This window comes from Lonchura striata, chromosome 34 (genome assembly GCF_046129695.1).
Source record: "Lonchura striata isolate bLonStr1 chromosome 34, bLonStr1.mat, whole genome shotgun sequence".
Classification (NCBI taxonomy): Eukaryota; Metazoa; Chordata; class Aves; order Passeriformes; family Estrildidae; genus Lonchura; species Lonchura striata.
In genome coordinates this window covers 3,035,893-3,053,566 of record NC_134636.1, presented here as the reverse complement: position 1 = coordinate 3,053,566, position 17,674 = coordinate 3,035,893, and the positions used below count along the sequence as shown (strand labels likewise).

The 17,674-nt window shown below is 54.2% G+C and overlaps 1 protein-coding gene across 1 annotated transcript; it reads right to left on the bottom strand.

The window, feature by feature from the left end:
* Positions 1–801: 801 nt before the first annotated feature.
* On the bottom strand, positions 802–17,391 carry LOC144247817 (serine/threonine-protein kinase pim-1-like). Its single transcript, XM_077789474.1, has 6 exons — positions 17,384–17,391; positions 3,025–3,454; positions 2,591–2,641; positions 2,020–2,386; positions 1,165–1,344; positions 802–908 (listed from the first exon to the last, which is right to left on the bottom strand). The coding sequence occupies exons 1-6, from the start codon at positions 17,389–17,391 to the stop codon at positions 802–804; spliced, it is 1,143 nt and encodes a 380-aa protein (XP_077645600.1).
* Between the last annotated feature and the right edge of the window lie 283 nt (positions 17,392–17,674).

Below are 17,674 nucleotides of genomic sequence, written 5' to 3'. Positions count from 1 at the left end.
GTGATCCCAAAGTAAACAAGGGATGTGGAGCAGCCCAAGCCATTCCTTGCCTGCAAAGCAAAGCAGCCCCTGCACAGGTTCTGGAGTCCCACCTCTGCTCCCACCATGGGGGTTTGTTTGTGTCGGGCTGGCTGCCCCAGCCCCAGCCTCAGCCCAGTCCATGCTGGGTGGTGGGGGCTGTTAGCAGGGCCAGGAGCAAACTCCCATTTTGTATCCACCACAACCCATGCCCCCAGCCCTGCCAAAAAACAGCTGGGCAGCCGACTGAAGTTGCTTCTGCCCCAGCACAGGGGGAACCTTTTGTTCCCAGCCAGTCTGAGCAATGCCCAAATCTGGGAGCATTTCCCCGGCTGTGGACTCATCTGCAAATCCGCTGTGGAGCCTGGCTTTGGAGAAGGTGCCAAAAGTTCATCATCTTCAGCTGCCAGTGTCCAAGTTGAGGAAGAGGTTGTCATCCTTGATGTTGTCCTCGCTGTCTCCAGCAGCCCCACCTGGTACAGCTTCTCCAGGGGCTCCTTCTCCTTCCCTGGGGGTCAGACCAGGCTGTCAGGGCTCTGCCCAGGGCCCCAGCTGTCAGGCAACTGGGACAAGCAAAACCACCTTGGATGGCAGCCACCAGTGCTGGGCAGAGCAGCTCCGCTCCAGCACAAGGGCTGCATATTCCCACCAAACAACCCCAGTGCATTGATATAGGCAAGGAAAAAAGTCTGGGTTTCCTTGATTCTGATTGCCAGGGCATGTGTGGAGCTGTAACTTACCAGGGCCCTGCAGCAAAGTGTGCATGAGGCTCTCTCCCTTCATCTATGACAGGTGACTATCCTGTATCCAAGGTTCACAGAACAGGTCTTCTAAGGAAGGTCTGTCCAAGAAGTGCATGGATAAACACCACCTGATAAGTTCTTGGCACGCTGGGCAGAAAAACCAGAAACCACCAGTCAGCTAGAGAAGGCTCCTGTCTGCTTTGCCCCACTCTTCCCATGCCCAGGCCATGCTGCTTCTGTGCTCCCAGCTGGGCTTAACTTTCCCATCAATTCCCTGTTGTGGAGGAGAGCAGGAGAGCAGGACATGTGCCACCTCCTCAGCGGCTGCCAGAGCGAGATGCTCACGAGCCCGCTGCTGTCTCCCAGCACTGGTATTCCCCCGTGGCCAGAGATGAGGATCCACCTGGAGAGAGCCGCTGTGGCAGCGAGAGCTGATGGTCCCAGCTGATCTTCCGGCCCCTCCTGAAAGGGTGCTGCCCGCAGACCATCTGGTGCAGCAGGATGCCCAGGGACCAGATCGTTGCTGCCTCGCCATGGTACCAGCCCAAGCGGGTCCATTCCGGGGGGCTGTATGACAGTGTTCCTGTGGAATAGAGATGGAGTTCATCAGGGGGATGCTGCTGCTTCCAGAGCCTGGCCCCAGCATCCCTGGGCATGCAGGGGCTGCCCCAGTGACACACGGGGTGACTGCTGCACTCTCGCCAATACTTGGGACTTGTGTACAAACTCAGGGCTGGACAAGAAGCCACTGGTTTTGGAAGAGGGCAGCAGAAGCCCCAGCAAGGCCTGACCATGACATGTAAAGCAAAAACCCACTCAGGGGTGGGGGAAAAAACAGGTCCTTATCCTCCCTGCCTGCAGTGCCCCAAAGATATTATGAAGGCAATATTTTATGTTTTCATAAAATATTATGGAAACAAGGTGAGTGGAGCAGTCCAAGCCCTTCCTCTCACCTGCACACCAAACTGGCTGGTGCACTGGTCCTGGCCCCCTCCTCTGCTACCCCCACCCACGGGTGCTTTTGTCAGTCTGGCTGCTGCTGCTCCAACCCCAGCCCCAGGCAGAGTGCTGGGTGAAGGCTGCCAGCAGGGCTGGAAGATGCCTCCCCACCCAGCCCCACTCAAAAGCAGCTCAGGTAAAGACTCAGTACTCTGACTGGCAGCAAAAGGGATAATCCCCACTGCCACACCCAGCTTGGCCTGTGAGATGTTGGGCCATGAGATGGTGGGACCAGGAGCACACCCCTGCCCGGGCTCACCTGCAAAGTCAGTGTAGGCTGTGTCCTGCAGGTAGGTGCCACAGCCAAAGTCGATCAATTTTGCCTGGCCAGTGGCCAGGTCAACCAGGATGTTCTCTGGTTTTATATCACGGTGCAGGACCCCGCGGCTGGTGCAGTGCCGCACGGCCTCCAGCACCTGGCGGAACAGCTCCCGTGCCACCTCTTCAGACAGGAACCTCCGTGCCCGAATGAAATGCAGGAGGTCCTGAGACCGCTCCGGCCGCTCCAGCACCATCACGATGCTGTTGGGGAGCTCAAACCACTCCAGCAGCTGGACCACACCAGGGAAGCCGGTGGACACCTTGTCCAGCAGGACGATCTCCAGGGGTGCGCTGGTGCCGTCGGGCTGCGGGAGGACCACGGTGCCACCAGTGGGACTGATGTCGTGCCAGGGCAGGGGAACCCCTCAGCCAGCCCGGGATGCTCTGTGCCCTGCGCTGGCCCCACGCCCGCTCCCCATCGAGGCGTCCTGGTGGCTTCCCCCATGCCGGGGCTCGCCTCATCCCCGCCCGGCACGGCCCGGCTGTTCCCGCTGGCCCCGCTCACTCACCAGCTCGCCCCAGCGCCGGACGCGGTTCCGTGGCACCCTTTTGATGGCCACCTGCAAGCCAAAGGCAGCAGCGGGCTGAGCTCGCCGCCCGCCCTGCCGAGCCCCATCCTCCTGCTTCCTTCTCCTCCTCCTCCGCCTCCTCCTTCTCTTCCTCCTCCATCATCCTTCTCCTCCTCTCCCTCCTTCCTTCTCCTTCTTCTCTCCCTCCTTCCTTCTCCTCCTGCTCTGCCTCCTCTTTCCTCCTCCTCCTTCACTTCCTCCTCCATCCTCCTCCTCCTCCTCTCCCTCCTTCCCACTCCTCCTCCTCCTCTCCCTTCTTCCCACTTCTCCTACTCTCCCTCCTTCCTCCTGCTCCTTCTCTTCCTTCTCCTCCTTCTCCTTCCTCCTCCTCCTCCTCCTCCTCCTCCGTGCCCGCCGCCGGCCCCGCCGCTCACCGGGGCGCCGTCCGAGAGCCGCGTGGCTGCGAACACTCTGCCGAAGCCGCCGCGCCCCAGCAGCGAACCCACTCGGTACCGCTCCTGCAGGGCCTCCTGCGCCTTCCCTGCGGGCGGGACGCGGCTGTCAGCGCTCGGCCCGGGGCCAGCAGCGGCCCCCGAGCGCCCCCCGAGCGCCTCGGGCCGGCCATCCCCAGGCCTTCGGTCTCGGCAACGGGACACGGGAGGCTCGGGGCCGGCGGCCGCGCTGCCGAGCGGCGGAGCTCGGGCCGGGGAAGCCGCAGCGGGGGCGGCGGGAGCGGCCGTGCCGCGTGTGTCCTCCGCGGGGCCCGGGAGGCGCCGGCGCCGGGGCCGGACCCTGCGGCGGGGCCGGGGCCGGGCTCGGGCCAGGCGGAGCCAAAGGGCGGCGATGCCGGCCCAGCCCCAGGCACTGATGCCCGCCCGGCAGCGCCACCGCCAGCACGGCCAGAGCCGGGCGGAGGCGAGACCGCGGCGGGGCGGGCGGGGCCGGGGACGGGGCAGCCCCGCCCGGGGCCGGGGGCGGGCCGGGGGCATGGCCCGGCCCGGCATGGGGAGAAGGAGGCGGGGAGAGGAGAGGGACACCGGGGAAGGACACCGAGGGGAAGGTGTCCGAGAGCGGGGGAGGGAGAAGAGAACGAGAAAGAAGAGAAAAACTGCTTTTGCTGCCGCTGCTGCCGCCGCTGCTGCCGCCGCCGCCGCTGCTGCCTCTGCAACTGAAGCACCGAGGCCGTTTGTCCGCGTGTCCGTTCCCCGCTCGCCCCACGAGCCCCACGGCCGAGCCCCGCGCGCCCCGGGGACAGCCCCTTCGTCTGTCCAGACACGGGAACTTTGCAGTGTGGAGCCCAGATCCAGAGTCCTGACTCCTGCACACTGGCAGAGGAATACCCTCTGCTGTGTCGCTGCTGTGCATTGTCCTTGCTGAGGCTCAAACACCCTTGGGGCACATTCCCTTGCTGTAGGATTCCTACCTGACCCAAGCACTGCACTTATGTCTCCAGCGTTGCTTTCCAATAAAAACAGGGGAAGGAAAACTGCGTGTAGCTCATGCTATTTTTCAGTGTTTATAACTTGCTAAGTGACCCATCTTAGAGGTGAGATCCATTTGGAATTCATGCCATGGAGAAGTCGTGCAACATGGCAAAGGGGAGCATAGAAATAAAGAGGAAAACATCTTAGATACTTTCTTTCATTTTCATTTCACTTCTGCAAAGCTGTTCCACTTCTCCAGGAATCTTCTCCTGTCTGCTCTTGACAAGAACCTCTCATGGAGAACAAGGTCGAGCTTCTGTCCCAAGATTTGCCACCTGCTGCAGCTTCTCTTGGCTTTCCACACTGCACTGTGTATGCAGCACAACTTTTGCAGCAAAGCAGGCCAAGTGTTTGGAGAACTTGACATGTCCTTTCTTTTCCTGGGGGGCTGGGGAGTTGTGCCACTGGTGAAGTGGCACAATTGTGACTGTTTGTCCTGGTTTCGGGCAAATTTTGTGAGGAAACCTCCAAAAGGAGTCCGTCTACAAATCAAGTTCAAGCGGCCCTTCTCCCTACTATTTCAGGAGAAGACTTCCCTGGAGAAAAGTGGAAAAAAACAGTTTATTTAATAAGTAAAGTATTCACAAGCATGAATAATATGAAATAAACCCCCTCAGAGTTCTGAAGAGGTGGCAATTCAGAAAGTCCTTTTGGTGGGTTGTAGTTGGCTCACTCAGTCTCTTCTCAGTCCCTCTGGCACTGGAATGCAGGGTCCCAGACCTCGGTGGGCCACAGGTGTGAGCTGCTGGTGTTTTTCTGGGTTTTCAGTCCAGAGCAGGTTCAAACAGTTCCAAGAAAAAGGAAAGTCTGTGATGGTTATTAAATTGTTCAAATGTTCAACTCCTGTTTGTTGGCAAGAAACCTTTCTGTGCCTCTGAGTGTCACCATCCCTGAGCCCAAAGGGCACAAACCTGATGAGTTGTGGTTCCCACTGCAGGGGCACTTGGGACCTTGGCTCTGCACAGGAGAGCTCTTCATCCACTTTCTCTCTTTTCCTCCCTTTGGGCATGGAGGGAGCTCCTGACTTCAGCCTGTGACTTGTGTGTGGAAAGAGCAAATCTGGGCAGAATCGGGGCACGGAGGGTTTGGGGGAACCTTGGGATCTGTGGTGGGCACAGAAAGTGTTTTCCATTGCTCTGAGACTGGCTACTGTGCCAAGTGGATTTAATAGCCAGCAGAGGAATGACTTCTGCATTTGATGGAGCTGTGCCTTCCCTTGGCTTTGTTGGCTGACAAGAAATGAACATCCCTCTGTGTCTCAGGCAGCTCTTACTCCAAGGAAAGCAGGTGGGAGTTGGAGCCAAGGAGCTGAAACCTGCAGGTGCAGCCTGGGCTGGAGGGAGCTCAGATTTGCACAAGGCTGCTCTGAGTGCCAGGGCTTGGATGGGGGAAATGGTGGGGTGGGGGTAGGGACAGAGTCTGATGGATTGTCAGCCATCAAGGGTCTTGATTTTCATATCTATTCCAACTGCATGAGGAGGTACTTGGATTCAGTGTCAAGTGGAGATTGCACATATTCATTTATGTGGAGTAAAAAAATGAAACAGGACCTAACAAATCTTTTCTGTGTCTTTGTAAAAATAAAGCATTCACTTTGAATACACTACTAAAGCCTGCCTAATTAATCACAAAAGATTTGAAAACTTAAATCAAATTATTCCCAGAGGCTTGGCTTGTTCAAGTATTCTGAATGTTAATGAGCTGCAGGGCACTATTTCTCCAGTGAATCTAACTCAGAGTACACAAATAATTGTAATTCCTTTTAAATGTCATCTTGAGAGAGTTGCTTGGGGGATGAGGGTCAGGGCTTGTGTGTCCTGCTTGGCACAGCCCAGGCAGGGCTTTCACAGCCCCATCCCACACTCCATTTCACAGCTGGAGCTGCTGGTGCCTCTGAGTTCTGCTGCCCCAGCCCCAGGGAGGACTTGGGGTCATTTGGTCACTCAGGAGCTGGGCTGGAGCTCCAGAGGTGGCTGTGGAGCATTGCCTGTGCTGTGGCAGGGACTGGCAGACACTGCTGGGCTGGGATAGAGGCTCTGGGGGGATTGGGGTTCCAGGGCAGGGCAGGGCTGGGGTTCCAGGGCCGGGCAAGGCTGGACCTGCCCCTTCCTCCCCCACACACAAAATGTTTCCAGCCAACAATCTCCTCCAGTCTTTCACACCAGGCAATGTTGGAGGTGAAATCCCAATTCTGGACATAGGCACCTGGATAAGAAGAGTTCTGTTCCATAGGAAGCAAAGCACAGAGCCCCAGTGTTTGGAAGGCAGAGGAGAGCCTCACAAGGCCAAGGTCAGCCAGACTTGTCAGGAATGGCAGATTGTCTGCAGGCAGCTTCTGGATATAGGGAATTTTGGAGACAGAATCACAATTTTGGCCATGGGCACCTGGAGAAGCAGGACAGTGTTGTAATGCGGGCAGCCTCTCTCACCGCGATACCCCGAGCAGTGGAGTGCTGGGCGGTGAGAGGGAAGAGAACGGGCGGCTGCTCCCCCTGTGAAGCTCTGCAGTCCCACTTGGCGTGGGGAGGCAACATGGGACTTGGGGGTGAACAGGATGGTTTCATTCAGTGAGCCCCAAGACCCTCTGGGGAGGGCGAACAAAGGTTTTATACCAGAACTCAAGAGGCGGGGTATAGGAACAGCAACCACTGAGGGTACGCCTGGGGAAGAGTCTAAGGAGGGACTAACATAGCACAAACCTATCAGGGGAAACAGGGGAGAGGAGTAACACAAAGTAACCAAAAGGGTGTTGAGCCTCACTAAATAGACAGGGAATGCTCTGGAAGCAGGGGAGGAGGCTACAAGGAGTGACAGGGAATGTTCTGGGGAAAGGGGCAGGGAAAAGGGAGGATTGACAACTTGGAGAGGAGGGGGGTAGGGAAGAGTTTGGGAAGATTGAAAACTGGGCAAGGGAGGAGATTAGGGGTTGGGGGTTGAACATACACAGAACAAATATCAAACTAAAGAAAAACACACAACAGGACAATTCTTTCCCATAGGAAGGAAAGCATGGAGCCTTCCCCAGTGTTTTGGGCACAGATGAGAGGTGACCCTCATGAAACCACTTCCAACCAGACTTGTCCTGGCAATATTCCTATGGGAACAATCCCGGGATAAAAGGACACTTGGACGTAAAATCCCAGTTCTGGCCATGGGCACTTGGAGGAGAAGGAGAGTTCTTTTCCACTGAAAGGAAAGCAGGGAGCCCCAGTGTTTCCTGTCCCAGTGAGCCCCAGTAGCAGAGGAGAAGAGACCTTTAACATGCCAAGGTCAGCTGGACCAGTCAGGCAGTCCACGGGAGGCCAAACCAGCCAGACCTGTTCTGTGTTCCTTTGGTTGCATGGGGTCCCACAGTGTCAGAATTGCTCTTTGATTACAAGAAGACCTACAGTATCACAATGGACCCTTGGTTCAATGGGGTCCCACAGTGTCACAATAGCCCCTGGGTTCCATGAGACCTCCTAGTTTCACAATGGTTCCAAAGATTCCATGAGGCCATGGAGTGTCCCAATGGTCTCCATGGTTCCCCAGGCCCCACAATGACACGTGAGTCCTCTGATCCATGAGGCCCACAATGTCACAATGGGCCTTTGGACCATGGGGGTTTGCAGTGTCACAATGATCTCCTTTGGCTCCACAGTGTCACAATGGACCACTGATGACACGAGGCCCCACAGTGTCACAATGGTCCTCTTGGTTCTGTGGGGACCCCAGGGTCACAATGGTCTCACTGGTTCCATGAGGCCTCACAGTGTCACAATGATTTGCTGATTCCATTGGGTATCATAGTATCCCAATGGTCTCCATGATCCAATGTGTCCCCCAAGTGTCACAATGGTGTCCATTGTTCCATGGTGCCCCACAGTGTCACAATGGTGCCTTGGTCTCACAGTCCCCACAGTGTCACAATGGCCCCTTGGTCTCACAGGCCCCACAGTGTCACAATGGCTCCTTGCTGGTGCATTCCCTCCTCCCCTTCTCAGGCTGCCCTGCCAGCTGAGAAATGCTCACTGGGCCTCGGCCTTGGCCAGCAGCCCCTGGGCTCAGCTCCTCTGGAGCTCATCACAAACACTGTCTGCTCCAGGCACTGCTGCTGCCCAGCCAGCTCCTGGTTACTTTAGGAGCAGCCCTGGGAATTGTTTGTGTTCCCTCAGTGGCACAACATCCCTGTTCTCACCCTGCCAAAGAAAGCTGCTGATGCCAAGTGCGGCCAGGATGAAACATGGCTGGGACTGCAGCCCCTCTCTTGGGGCCCTACAAACAGCGCTCCAAAAGGAGCCCTTGGAGCTCTCCTGGGCCAGCGACTCCCTCTGAGTGGGGCCTCTCCAAGCCGGGAACTCTCCCGTTTGCTGAATTCGGGGATCCCGAAACAACGAGGGAGCCTGGGCCAATCCCCCCACTCCTCCAGGCTCAACCCTTCCCTGCTGGGGAGATGCCAAAGCATCCTCAGGGAGCATTTCCCTGCCCTCAGGGGAATTTCTCACAGGTGCCTTGCACTGACTCTCTGTGTCTGTGTGCACACAGGAGTGCCTGTGCTGGGGAATGTGGCAGAAATGCTGCTCTCTGAGGGCTCTGAGTGCCCTGGATAGCTGAGCCAGTCAGGCCTGTAAGTGAGGTCAAGTCATGCAGCCTAAGCTAAGTTAAATGCTGCTAAGAGTTGTTCTTTTGCTATAAGTTATAAGCTGAGCTAAATAGTATTAAATGATATTCCTCTATTAAATTGAAAAGTCATAGGTTGTAAGTTAGGTTAAATACTGTTAAACTCTGTTCTTTTGTTAAATTTTGAAGTTGAAGGTAGAAGTTAAGGTTAAGGTATAATTTAAGTCCTGTTAAATTTGACCTCTGTTCAGCTTTTGGGCCATATTCCTTTTATCCTTGCCCTCACTGTCCTATGTGTCCCTATGCCACATAAAGGGACAGTTCTCTGATCATTTCTGGATTTTGTTTGGATTTGTGGTTGATTTGTTTCCTAGGGGTGCCTGAAGTGTTCAGTCAGGAGCAGAGTGACTCTTGCCAAGGAACTTTGTGGTGTTGTCGCTTAATATTAAATCTGGTTTTTGCTGCTCCCTTGCCGGGGACTTTTCAGCACTCTCAAGCCCTCGTTGGTAACAGGGTGAAGGAGCCCTGGCCCAGGCTCTGGCCCTGGGGGACACAGGGACACTGCCAGGAGGTCCCTGTCCCCCCGTCCCACCCCCCACAGCCCCAGCCCCCGTCCCTGTGTCGGGCTCTGGGGTTGATCTCGTGGAACATCCTCTGGGGGAGGCTGCGGCAACGGGGGCGGGGGGACCCGGGGGGACAGGGGACCCCCCTGTGCATGAGCAGTGTTGGACTTCTCTGGGGGAAACTTGGGCAGAGTGACCTCCTCAGTGAAATCACACAGCCCCTGTGATGTCAGAGAGCCCCAGTGATGTCACACAGCCCCTGTGATGTCACACAGCCCCTGTAATGTCACAGGACCCCTGGGATGTCACACAGCCCCTGCGATGTCACACAGCCCACTCTGAGATGTAACAGGCCACCTGGGATTTCATACAGCTGCTCTGTGATGTCACAGCCTACTCTTTGAGGTCCCAATCTGCTCTGTGATGTCACAAAATCTGCCCTGTGGCGTCACAGCACAGCCTGTGATGTCACAGTCTCCCTTTAATGTCACAGCCTGCTCTAAATTTTCACAATCAGTTCTGTGATGGCACAACCCACTCTCTATTGTCTCAGCCTTCTCTGTGACATCACACAGCTGCTCTGTGATGTCACAGAGGCCTTCTCTATGATGGCAGAGTCTTCTATGTAGCCTCACAGCCCATTCTGTGACATCACACAGCCAGCCTGAAATGTCATAGACAGATTTGTGACATCACAAACTCTTCTGTGATGTCAAACCTCCTCTGTGATGTCACAGCCTGCTCTGTGATGTCACAGCCTGCTCTGTGATGTCAGAACTCACTTATCATGTCACACAGCACCTCTGTGGCCTCACAGACCCATCCTGTCATGTCACAACACCTTCAGTGATGTAGCACAGCCACCCTATAATGTCACAGCACACTCTCTGACCTCACAGCCTGCTGTGTGATGTCCTACAGCACACTCTCTGACCTCACAGCCTGCTGTGTGATGTCACATAATCACAGAAACACAGAATTACTGAGTTGGAAGAGACCTTTAAGATCATCAAGTCCAATCCATGCCCTAACACCACCTCAGCTAAACCATGGCACTGAGTGCCACATCCAGTCTTTTTTTAAACATATCCAAGGATGCTGACTCCACCACCTCCCTGGACAGACAATTCCAGTACTTTATCACCCTTTCCATAAAAAACATTTTTCCCAATATCCAATCTAAATTTCCCTTGGTGCAGCATAAGACTGTGTCCTCTGGTTCTGTCAGCTGCTGTGAGGAGAAAGAGACCAACCCCCACTTGACTGCAACCACCTTTCAGGGAGTGTAGAGAGTGATAAGGTCACCTCTGAGCCTCCTCTTCTCCAGGCTAAACAACCCCAGCTCCCTCAGTTGTTCCTCACAGGACTTGTGTTCCAAGCACCTCACCAGCCTTGCTGCCTTTCTCTGGATACGCTCCAGGTCCTCCATGACCTTCCCAAACTGGGTGGCCCAGAACTGGACACAGCACTTGAGGTGCTGCCCAACCAGGGCAAGTACAGGGGAAGAATCACTGCCCTACTCCTGCTGGCTACACCATTCCTGATCCAGGCCAGGAGCCATTGGCCTTCTGGGCCACCAGGGCACACTGCTGGCTCATGTTCAACCGGGCTTTAGACCAGTGCCCCCAGGTCCCTTTCTGCCTGGGCACTGACCAGCCACACCATCCCCAGCCTGTAATGTTGCAGGGGGTGTTTGTGGTCAAAATGCAGGGATGGGCACTTGGATTTAATAAGCTTCATCTTATTTGACTCTGCCCATCCCTCCAACCCTTCCAGGCCTCCCTGCAGAGCCCTCCTATCTTCCAACAGATGGACACACGCTCCCAGCTTAGTGTCGTCTGCAGATTTACTAATGAAAGGCTCAATCCCCTCATCCATGTGGTCAATAAAAACATTGAACAGAGCTGGCCCAGCACAGAGCCCTGAGGGACACCACTGGTGACTGTCCCCAGCTGGATGCAGCACCGCTCACCACCACTCTCTGGGCCGGCCATGCAGCCAGTTCTGAGCCCAGCACAGAGTGCTCCTGTCCCAGCCGTGGGCTGCAGCTTTTCCAGGAGTGTGCTGTGGGAGTCAGTGTCACAGGCCTTGCTGGAGTCCAAATAGACACATCCACAGCCTGTCCCGCACCCACCAGGAGGGTCACCTGGTCATGAAAGGAGACCAGGTTGGTCAAACACGACCTACCCCTCCTAAACCCCTGCTGCCTGGGTCTGACACCCTGGCCATCCTGTAAGTGCTGTGTGGTGACACTCAGTGTTAACTGCTCCATGACCTTACTGGACACTGAGGTCAGGCTGTCTGGCCTGTAATTACCAGGATCCTCTTTCCCACCCTTGCTGTGAATGGGCATCACATTGGGTAGCTTCCAGTCATCTGGAACCTCCCCAGTGAGCCAGGACTGCTGGAAAATGATGGAGAGCAGCTTGGCAAGCTCATCTGCCAGCTCCCTCATCGCCCTGGGGTGGATCCCATCTGGTCCCATGCATTTATGAACATCCAAGCAGCTCAGCAGTTCTCTGACTGCCTCCCCCTGGATAACAGTGGCCCACTCTGCTCCCTGACACCATCTACCAGCCCAGGAGGACAGTTGTCCTGAAGGCAAATCGTCTTCTCACTAAAGACTGAGGCAAAGATGGCGTTAAGCACCTCTGCCTTCTCTCCATCTGCAGTTATTAAATTCCCTTCCACATCTAATAAAGAACAAAGGCTGACCTTACCCTTCCTTTTACCATTAATATATTCATAAAAACATTTTTTATTAGCCTTTACTGAAGTTGCCATTTCAAGTTCAAACTGAGCTTCGGCCTCCCTAATTTCTTTCCTACATGCCCTAGCAGACCCATTAAACACTTCCTGAGAGACCTGACCCTCCTTCCAAAGATGATACATCCTCTTTTTATTCCTGAGTTCCTCCAAAATCTCCTTTGCCATCCAGGCTAGACGTTTGTCTCATTGACTTATCTTTTGGCACACAGGGACAGTCTGTTCCTGTGCCCTTGAGATCTCTGTTTTGAAACACACCTACCTTTCCTGAAGCCCTCTGTTTTTAAGGGCTGCTTCCCAAGCAACTGTCTGAATGTCTCCTAAATCGGGCAAAGTCTGCCCTCTGGAAATCCAATGTAAAAACCTTATTAGTGCTCCTCCTGACTTCACCAAATATTGAGAATTTTATAATTTCATGGTCACCATTCCCCAAGCAGCCTCCAACCACCACATCTCCCACCAGCCAATCTCTATTTGCAAACATCAGATCTAACACAGTCCCTCCCCTGGTGGGCTCACTCACCAGCTGCAACAAAAAATTGTCCTCCACCAACCCTAAAAATTTCCTGGACTGCCTCTTTTTAGCTGTATTGTGTTCCCAGCAGATGTCCACCAGGTTGAAATCACCAAAAGAACAAGGGCTGATGATCCAGAAACATTCTCTAGCTGCTTACAGAATGAGTTGTCCACCTCTTCTTCCTGGGTGGGTGGACAATAACACACTCCCAGTAGGATGTCAGCCTTGTTGGCCTTCCCCCTAATTCTCACCCAGAGACATTCAATTTCATCATCATTAGGTTCAACACCCATAGCAACAAAACCCTCCCTAATATAAAGGGCCACTGCTCCACCTCTTCTCCCTTTCCTGTCTCTCCTGAAGAGCTTGCAGCCATCTAATGCAGCACTCCAGCCACGTGAGCCATCCCTCCCTGTTTCTGTGATGGCAATTCCATCACAGCTCTGCTGTTGCACCATGGCCTCCAGCTCTTCTTGTTTGTGACCCACGCTGTGTGCACCTCAGCTGGGCTGCTGATTTCACCCCTCACTCAGGCTTACCACCCTTTGGCCTGCTTTCAGACAAACCAGCTACATCTCCCTCCCCCTTCAGACCTAGTTTAAAGCCCTCTCAACACGTTCTTCCAGTTCATGAGCTAAAATTCTTCTGCCCTTACCAGAAAGATGGAGCCCGTCTGGTTCCAGCAGGCCAGGTGCTGTAAAAGTCACCCTCTGATTAAAGAATCTGAAATTTTGCCAATGACACCAACCCGTGAGCCACTTGTTGATAATGTGAGCTTTCCTATTGCTTTCACCATTTTTCTCAGACTCCAAAGGGACTGAGGAAAAAATGTCTGTGCCCCTGTCCTATAAACCACCTGACCCAATGCCCTAAAGTCCCTTTCCATTGCCCTGACACTCCTCTTTTCAATCTCATCACTGCCAGCCTGGGGTATCAGCAGTGGGTAATAATCAGAGGGCTGAATCAGCCCAGGCAGTCTCTCAGGGATATCCCGTACCCGGGCCCCAGGGAGGCAGCAGACCTCTCTGTGGGATGGCTCTGGTTGACATATGGGGCCCTCTGTTCCCCTCAGAAGGGAGTCACCTACCGTGATTGCCCTTCTTTCCTTTTTGATGTTAGAGATTGTCCTGGTTTAGGGCAATTTTGGGAGAAAACCTCCGGAAGGAGCCCCCGGAAAGCAAATCCCCACAGTCCCTCCCCCTGACCTGATTCGGGAAGACTGTCCTCAGAGAGAAGTGAATAAAACCTGTTTATTTAACAAGCAAAACACTCCCCAGCACAAAAGAAAAAAGTAAAAACCAAAAATAAAAAACCAAAATCAAATGACAAAAACTCTTTCACCACTCTGAAGAGATGATAAATTCAGAAAGTCCACTCCTGGGAGTGGTTGCCCAGCTCTCAGTGTCTGGAGCTGGGCTGCCTGCTGCAGATCACAAAATGCAGACTCTCGGTGTTTCCTAGGTCCCAGTCTGGAAAGGTTGGAATGCTGCTCAGGAAAGGGAAAGGAAAAAAACAGTCTAGAGAAAAATTTGGACTGCTTAGCTAAACTAACAAATAAGCAAAAGCAAAGGCAAAAGCAAAAGCAAAAGCAGGAGCGAGAGCAAGCAAGGAACCAAACAAGCAAGCAAAGCAAGCAAGCCCTCACCTCTCCTAGACAACAGACCATGGGGGGAGGTGAGCCAGCTGATAACAAGACAAAACAAACCTTCACTTTCAGAGTCAGTTCTGAAAGCACAGAACATAATATCAAACATAAACAGAACACACGACTGGGGATACAAGCACCTTGATGTCACCTTAGGACAGAGGTGGTGATCTGTCTCACAGATGAATCATAATTGGGAGGCTCACTCGGCAGATAATTTTCTTCTAAACCATCTGGCTGACTCTCCAGATCCAGGGGATCATACCTGATCTGAAGTGGCACCTGGCTTGGCACAGGGGGTTGGGAGGAATTTTTATGATTGCCTCCTCGAGTAGGTACCCACTGCCACTCCCATCATTGACCAGGTGTCCTTGTAAAGCCTGACAGTGGGAGGCATGGGAGACAGGGGGAACCAAGGAGAGCATTGCTGCTATGCCAGACCTCAAGGAACCAAGGATCCACTGTGACACTGCAGGGCCTTGGGGGACCACGGTGACATTGTGACACTGCAGGGCCCAGGGATCTGAGGGACTTTGTGACACCAAGGGGTCCCATGGAACCAAAGGGACATTGGGACACTGGGAAGCCTCTGGAATCATGGAGACCATTGGGACACTCTGGGGTCTCATGGAACCATGGTGTCTTGGTTCGACAAGACAGGAGTCTGTGAAAGAAGGCAAAGCCTCCTGTGCAATGGAGAACGGCAAACCCCCCCTCCCTCTGAATTACCAGGATCTTTAAATTAAAAGGCTCTCAGGCAAAGATATGGGAGTGGGAGTAACAATTCTTTACTAGGAGAAAACTAGACAACAATTTAAAAAGGCAAATGCAATCGGTACAAACAAAACCAGTTAAAGAAAAAAAAAGTCCAGAACCTGAGGGGTGCTAGTATCAGTTCTGCTGGGACAATTGCTTCCCTTGCAGTGGCTGATGAATTGTAGCTGCAGTGGTGATCTTTAGAAGGGTATAGTTTTCTTCTGAAGATCTGGTGGCAGTGGGGCCGGTCTTCCTCTGCGCCGGGGTTGCCTCTGAGCTCCGCCGCCGTCGGCTCAGCGCGCGCCGGCTGCTTCGCTGCGAGTGCCGCCGAAGAGAGCTGCTTCTCCGGGAATCCCGCGAAGAGAGCAAAAGCGAGCTGCTTCTCCCCCTAAAAGCTACCCCTTTATACCATAATAGAGTGCTTGGCTTCCCCCTCTGGGCGGGACCCCCCTCACTTACCAGCCCGGCAGGGAGTCAGTCAATAGTGTATAAACAAACCATTGCCTTTACGGGGCAAACCATTGTCTCTGAGAGAGATAACAAAACCTGTCCGACAGGTTTGCCTTCAACAGATGGCAAATAGAATACAAGCTTATTTTACAACCTAGGACACATGGTGACACCAAGTTGGCTGGGAGCGTTGATCTGCTGGAGGGTAGGAGGGACAGAGACCTGGACAGGCTGGATCCAGGGCCCAAATCCAACAAGGTGAGGTTTAACAAGTCCAAGTGCCGGGTCCTGCACTTTGGCCACAACAAACCTGCAGCGCTACAGGCTGAGGACAGAGTGGCTGGACAGCAGCCAGGCAGAAAGGGACCTGCAGGGACAGAGGGACAGCAGGCTGGCCATGAGCCAGCAGAGTGCCCAGGTGGCCAAGAAGACCAATGGCTCCTGGCCTGGATCAGGAATGGTGTGGCCAGCAGGAGCAGGGCAGTGATTCTTCCCCTGTGCTGGGCACTGGTTGAGCAGCACCTCAAGTGCTGTGTCCAGTTCCAGAGGCCTGGAAGCCGAGGCGCCTCCAGCTTTGGCTGCTGCCGGGCCGTGCAAGGGCAGGGCCTGGGGGAAGAGTTGCTGCCACACAGCCCCGCCGAGGGCTGAGCCCGGCTGAGCCCGGCACAGCAATCACCTCCTGTGCCTGTGTCCGTGCCTGGCATCGCCTTCCTTCCTGCAGCAGAGGCTGGCACCGATGAGCGACTGCTTCCTTCAGGAAATGCTGCTTTCCACAGAACAGGGACAGTGAGAACATGCCTGCAGGAGGCTCCAAGGGCTTCACAACTTTATGCAGCCAAGCGAATGGGAAGCCTTCCCAGCAACCTCATCTAGATTGGAGCACAAATGAGAACATTTTCTATGGTGTGCTGGGATTCCCTTCTGCCTGTGGGAACTGGGCACTGCAAGGCAGCTGGGAAAGGCCGTGGGAGCCAGATGAGAATGGACATGGCCAAAGCTGCACAGGGGCCTGGGGAGCTCTGGGCTGTCTCTTGGCCAGTCTCCACACTTTTGGTAGGCCCTGGGCCACATCCCTGGGAGGGCAGCTGGAGCAGCCCAGGACCCACGAGTCTTCACTCCCTCCCACAGAGGAAACCCTCCCTAAAGCCCAGGGGAAAACCATCCCCAGCGCTTCCCGGGGAGCAGGGAGCGCTGTCCTGGGAAAGGGCAGCCAGGCTGCCGGCTCACCTGCTCCCCGCGCTTGCAGCGGAGCAGCCTGGGCAGCCCTGGCAGGCAGGGCCATGGCCAGGAGGAGCAGGAGGAGGAGGCGCAGAGCAAGGGCCATGGTGCCTTGCCCTGTGCCAGTCCCGCCGCTCTCGCTGCCACCACTGTCCTGAGGCCGCTGTCCCAATGTCAGCACCACTGCTGCCACCGCCGCTGCTGCCGCAGCAGTTGTGCTCCAGGACTGCCTGCTGGGGCCTTGTGGTGCTCTGCAACCACGGGGCTCTGGGACCTCTGTGACCTCAGAGCCTGCTGTGAGCTCAGCCTGCTGTGACCCCAGAGCCTGCTGTGAGCTCACAATCCTGCTGTGATCTCATGGCCTGGGTGGGCATGGACCTCAGGGGTGGAATTTTCCTTCTTGGGGAGGGGGCTCATCCTGCCTGGCAGTTTGTCCAAGAACTGGGCCAGCCCCCTCAAGTCAGTCTCACTACTCTGTGTTCTGGCCACTGGCACAGGAGATCACATCCAAGGATTTCTGGGCCCCTCAAGCACTGTCTACCACAGCCCACGATGCTGAGGAGTGAGTGTTCTCTGGCTGGAAACAAGTGCCAGATTTCCTCCTGATAGTAAAAGGGTTTCAAAATTATGACAATTTAAAGAGTTAGAAGGAAAATTAAACTTAGTAGGGCCTGGGAAAAATACTCTGGGAAAGCATAGGCCGTGCACTTGCTAAAATAGCACATGTGTAGCTAGTATATGGTAAATGATATAATTGTTAGATGTGATGATTGTTTAGTAATTAAATATAATTACCGTTTCATCGTAAGAATGATGAGAAACAGTAGTCAGTGACTTGTACAAGATCACAAGAAACTCATGGTTGAATAAGTTTAATGTATACAATAGAACAATATAAGTTTAAAAATTAACATGTAAGTTATATAACAACAGAATATAGAATACTTTGAGCTCGAAAGTCATGTCGCAGCCAGATTTGGGTCTGTACCCCTGATTCCCTGGGCTCCACAATAAAAGCACCTGCATATAATCATATCCTGTTATAATGTGTGTTCCTGAATGCTAAAACTCCTGTCAGCAGCTTCT

What these genes read in the sequence shown, in the direction of transcription:
- LOC144247817 (XM_077789474.1), bottom strand. An exon ending in GGCTCTCGGACGGCGCCCCG is followed by an intron (nt 2,642 to 3,024) that starts GTGAGCGGCGGG and finishes TTTGGCTTGCAG; the next exon opens with GTGGCCATCAAAAGGGTGCC. An exon ending in AGCCTACACTGACTTTGCAG is followed by an intron (nt 1,345 to 2,019) that starts GTGAGCCCGGGC and finishes TCTATTCCACAG; the next exon opens with GAACACTGTCATACAGCCCC.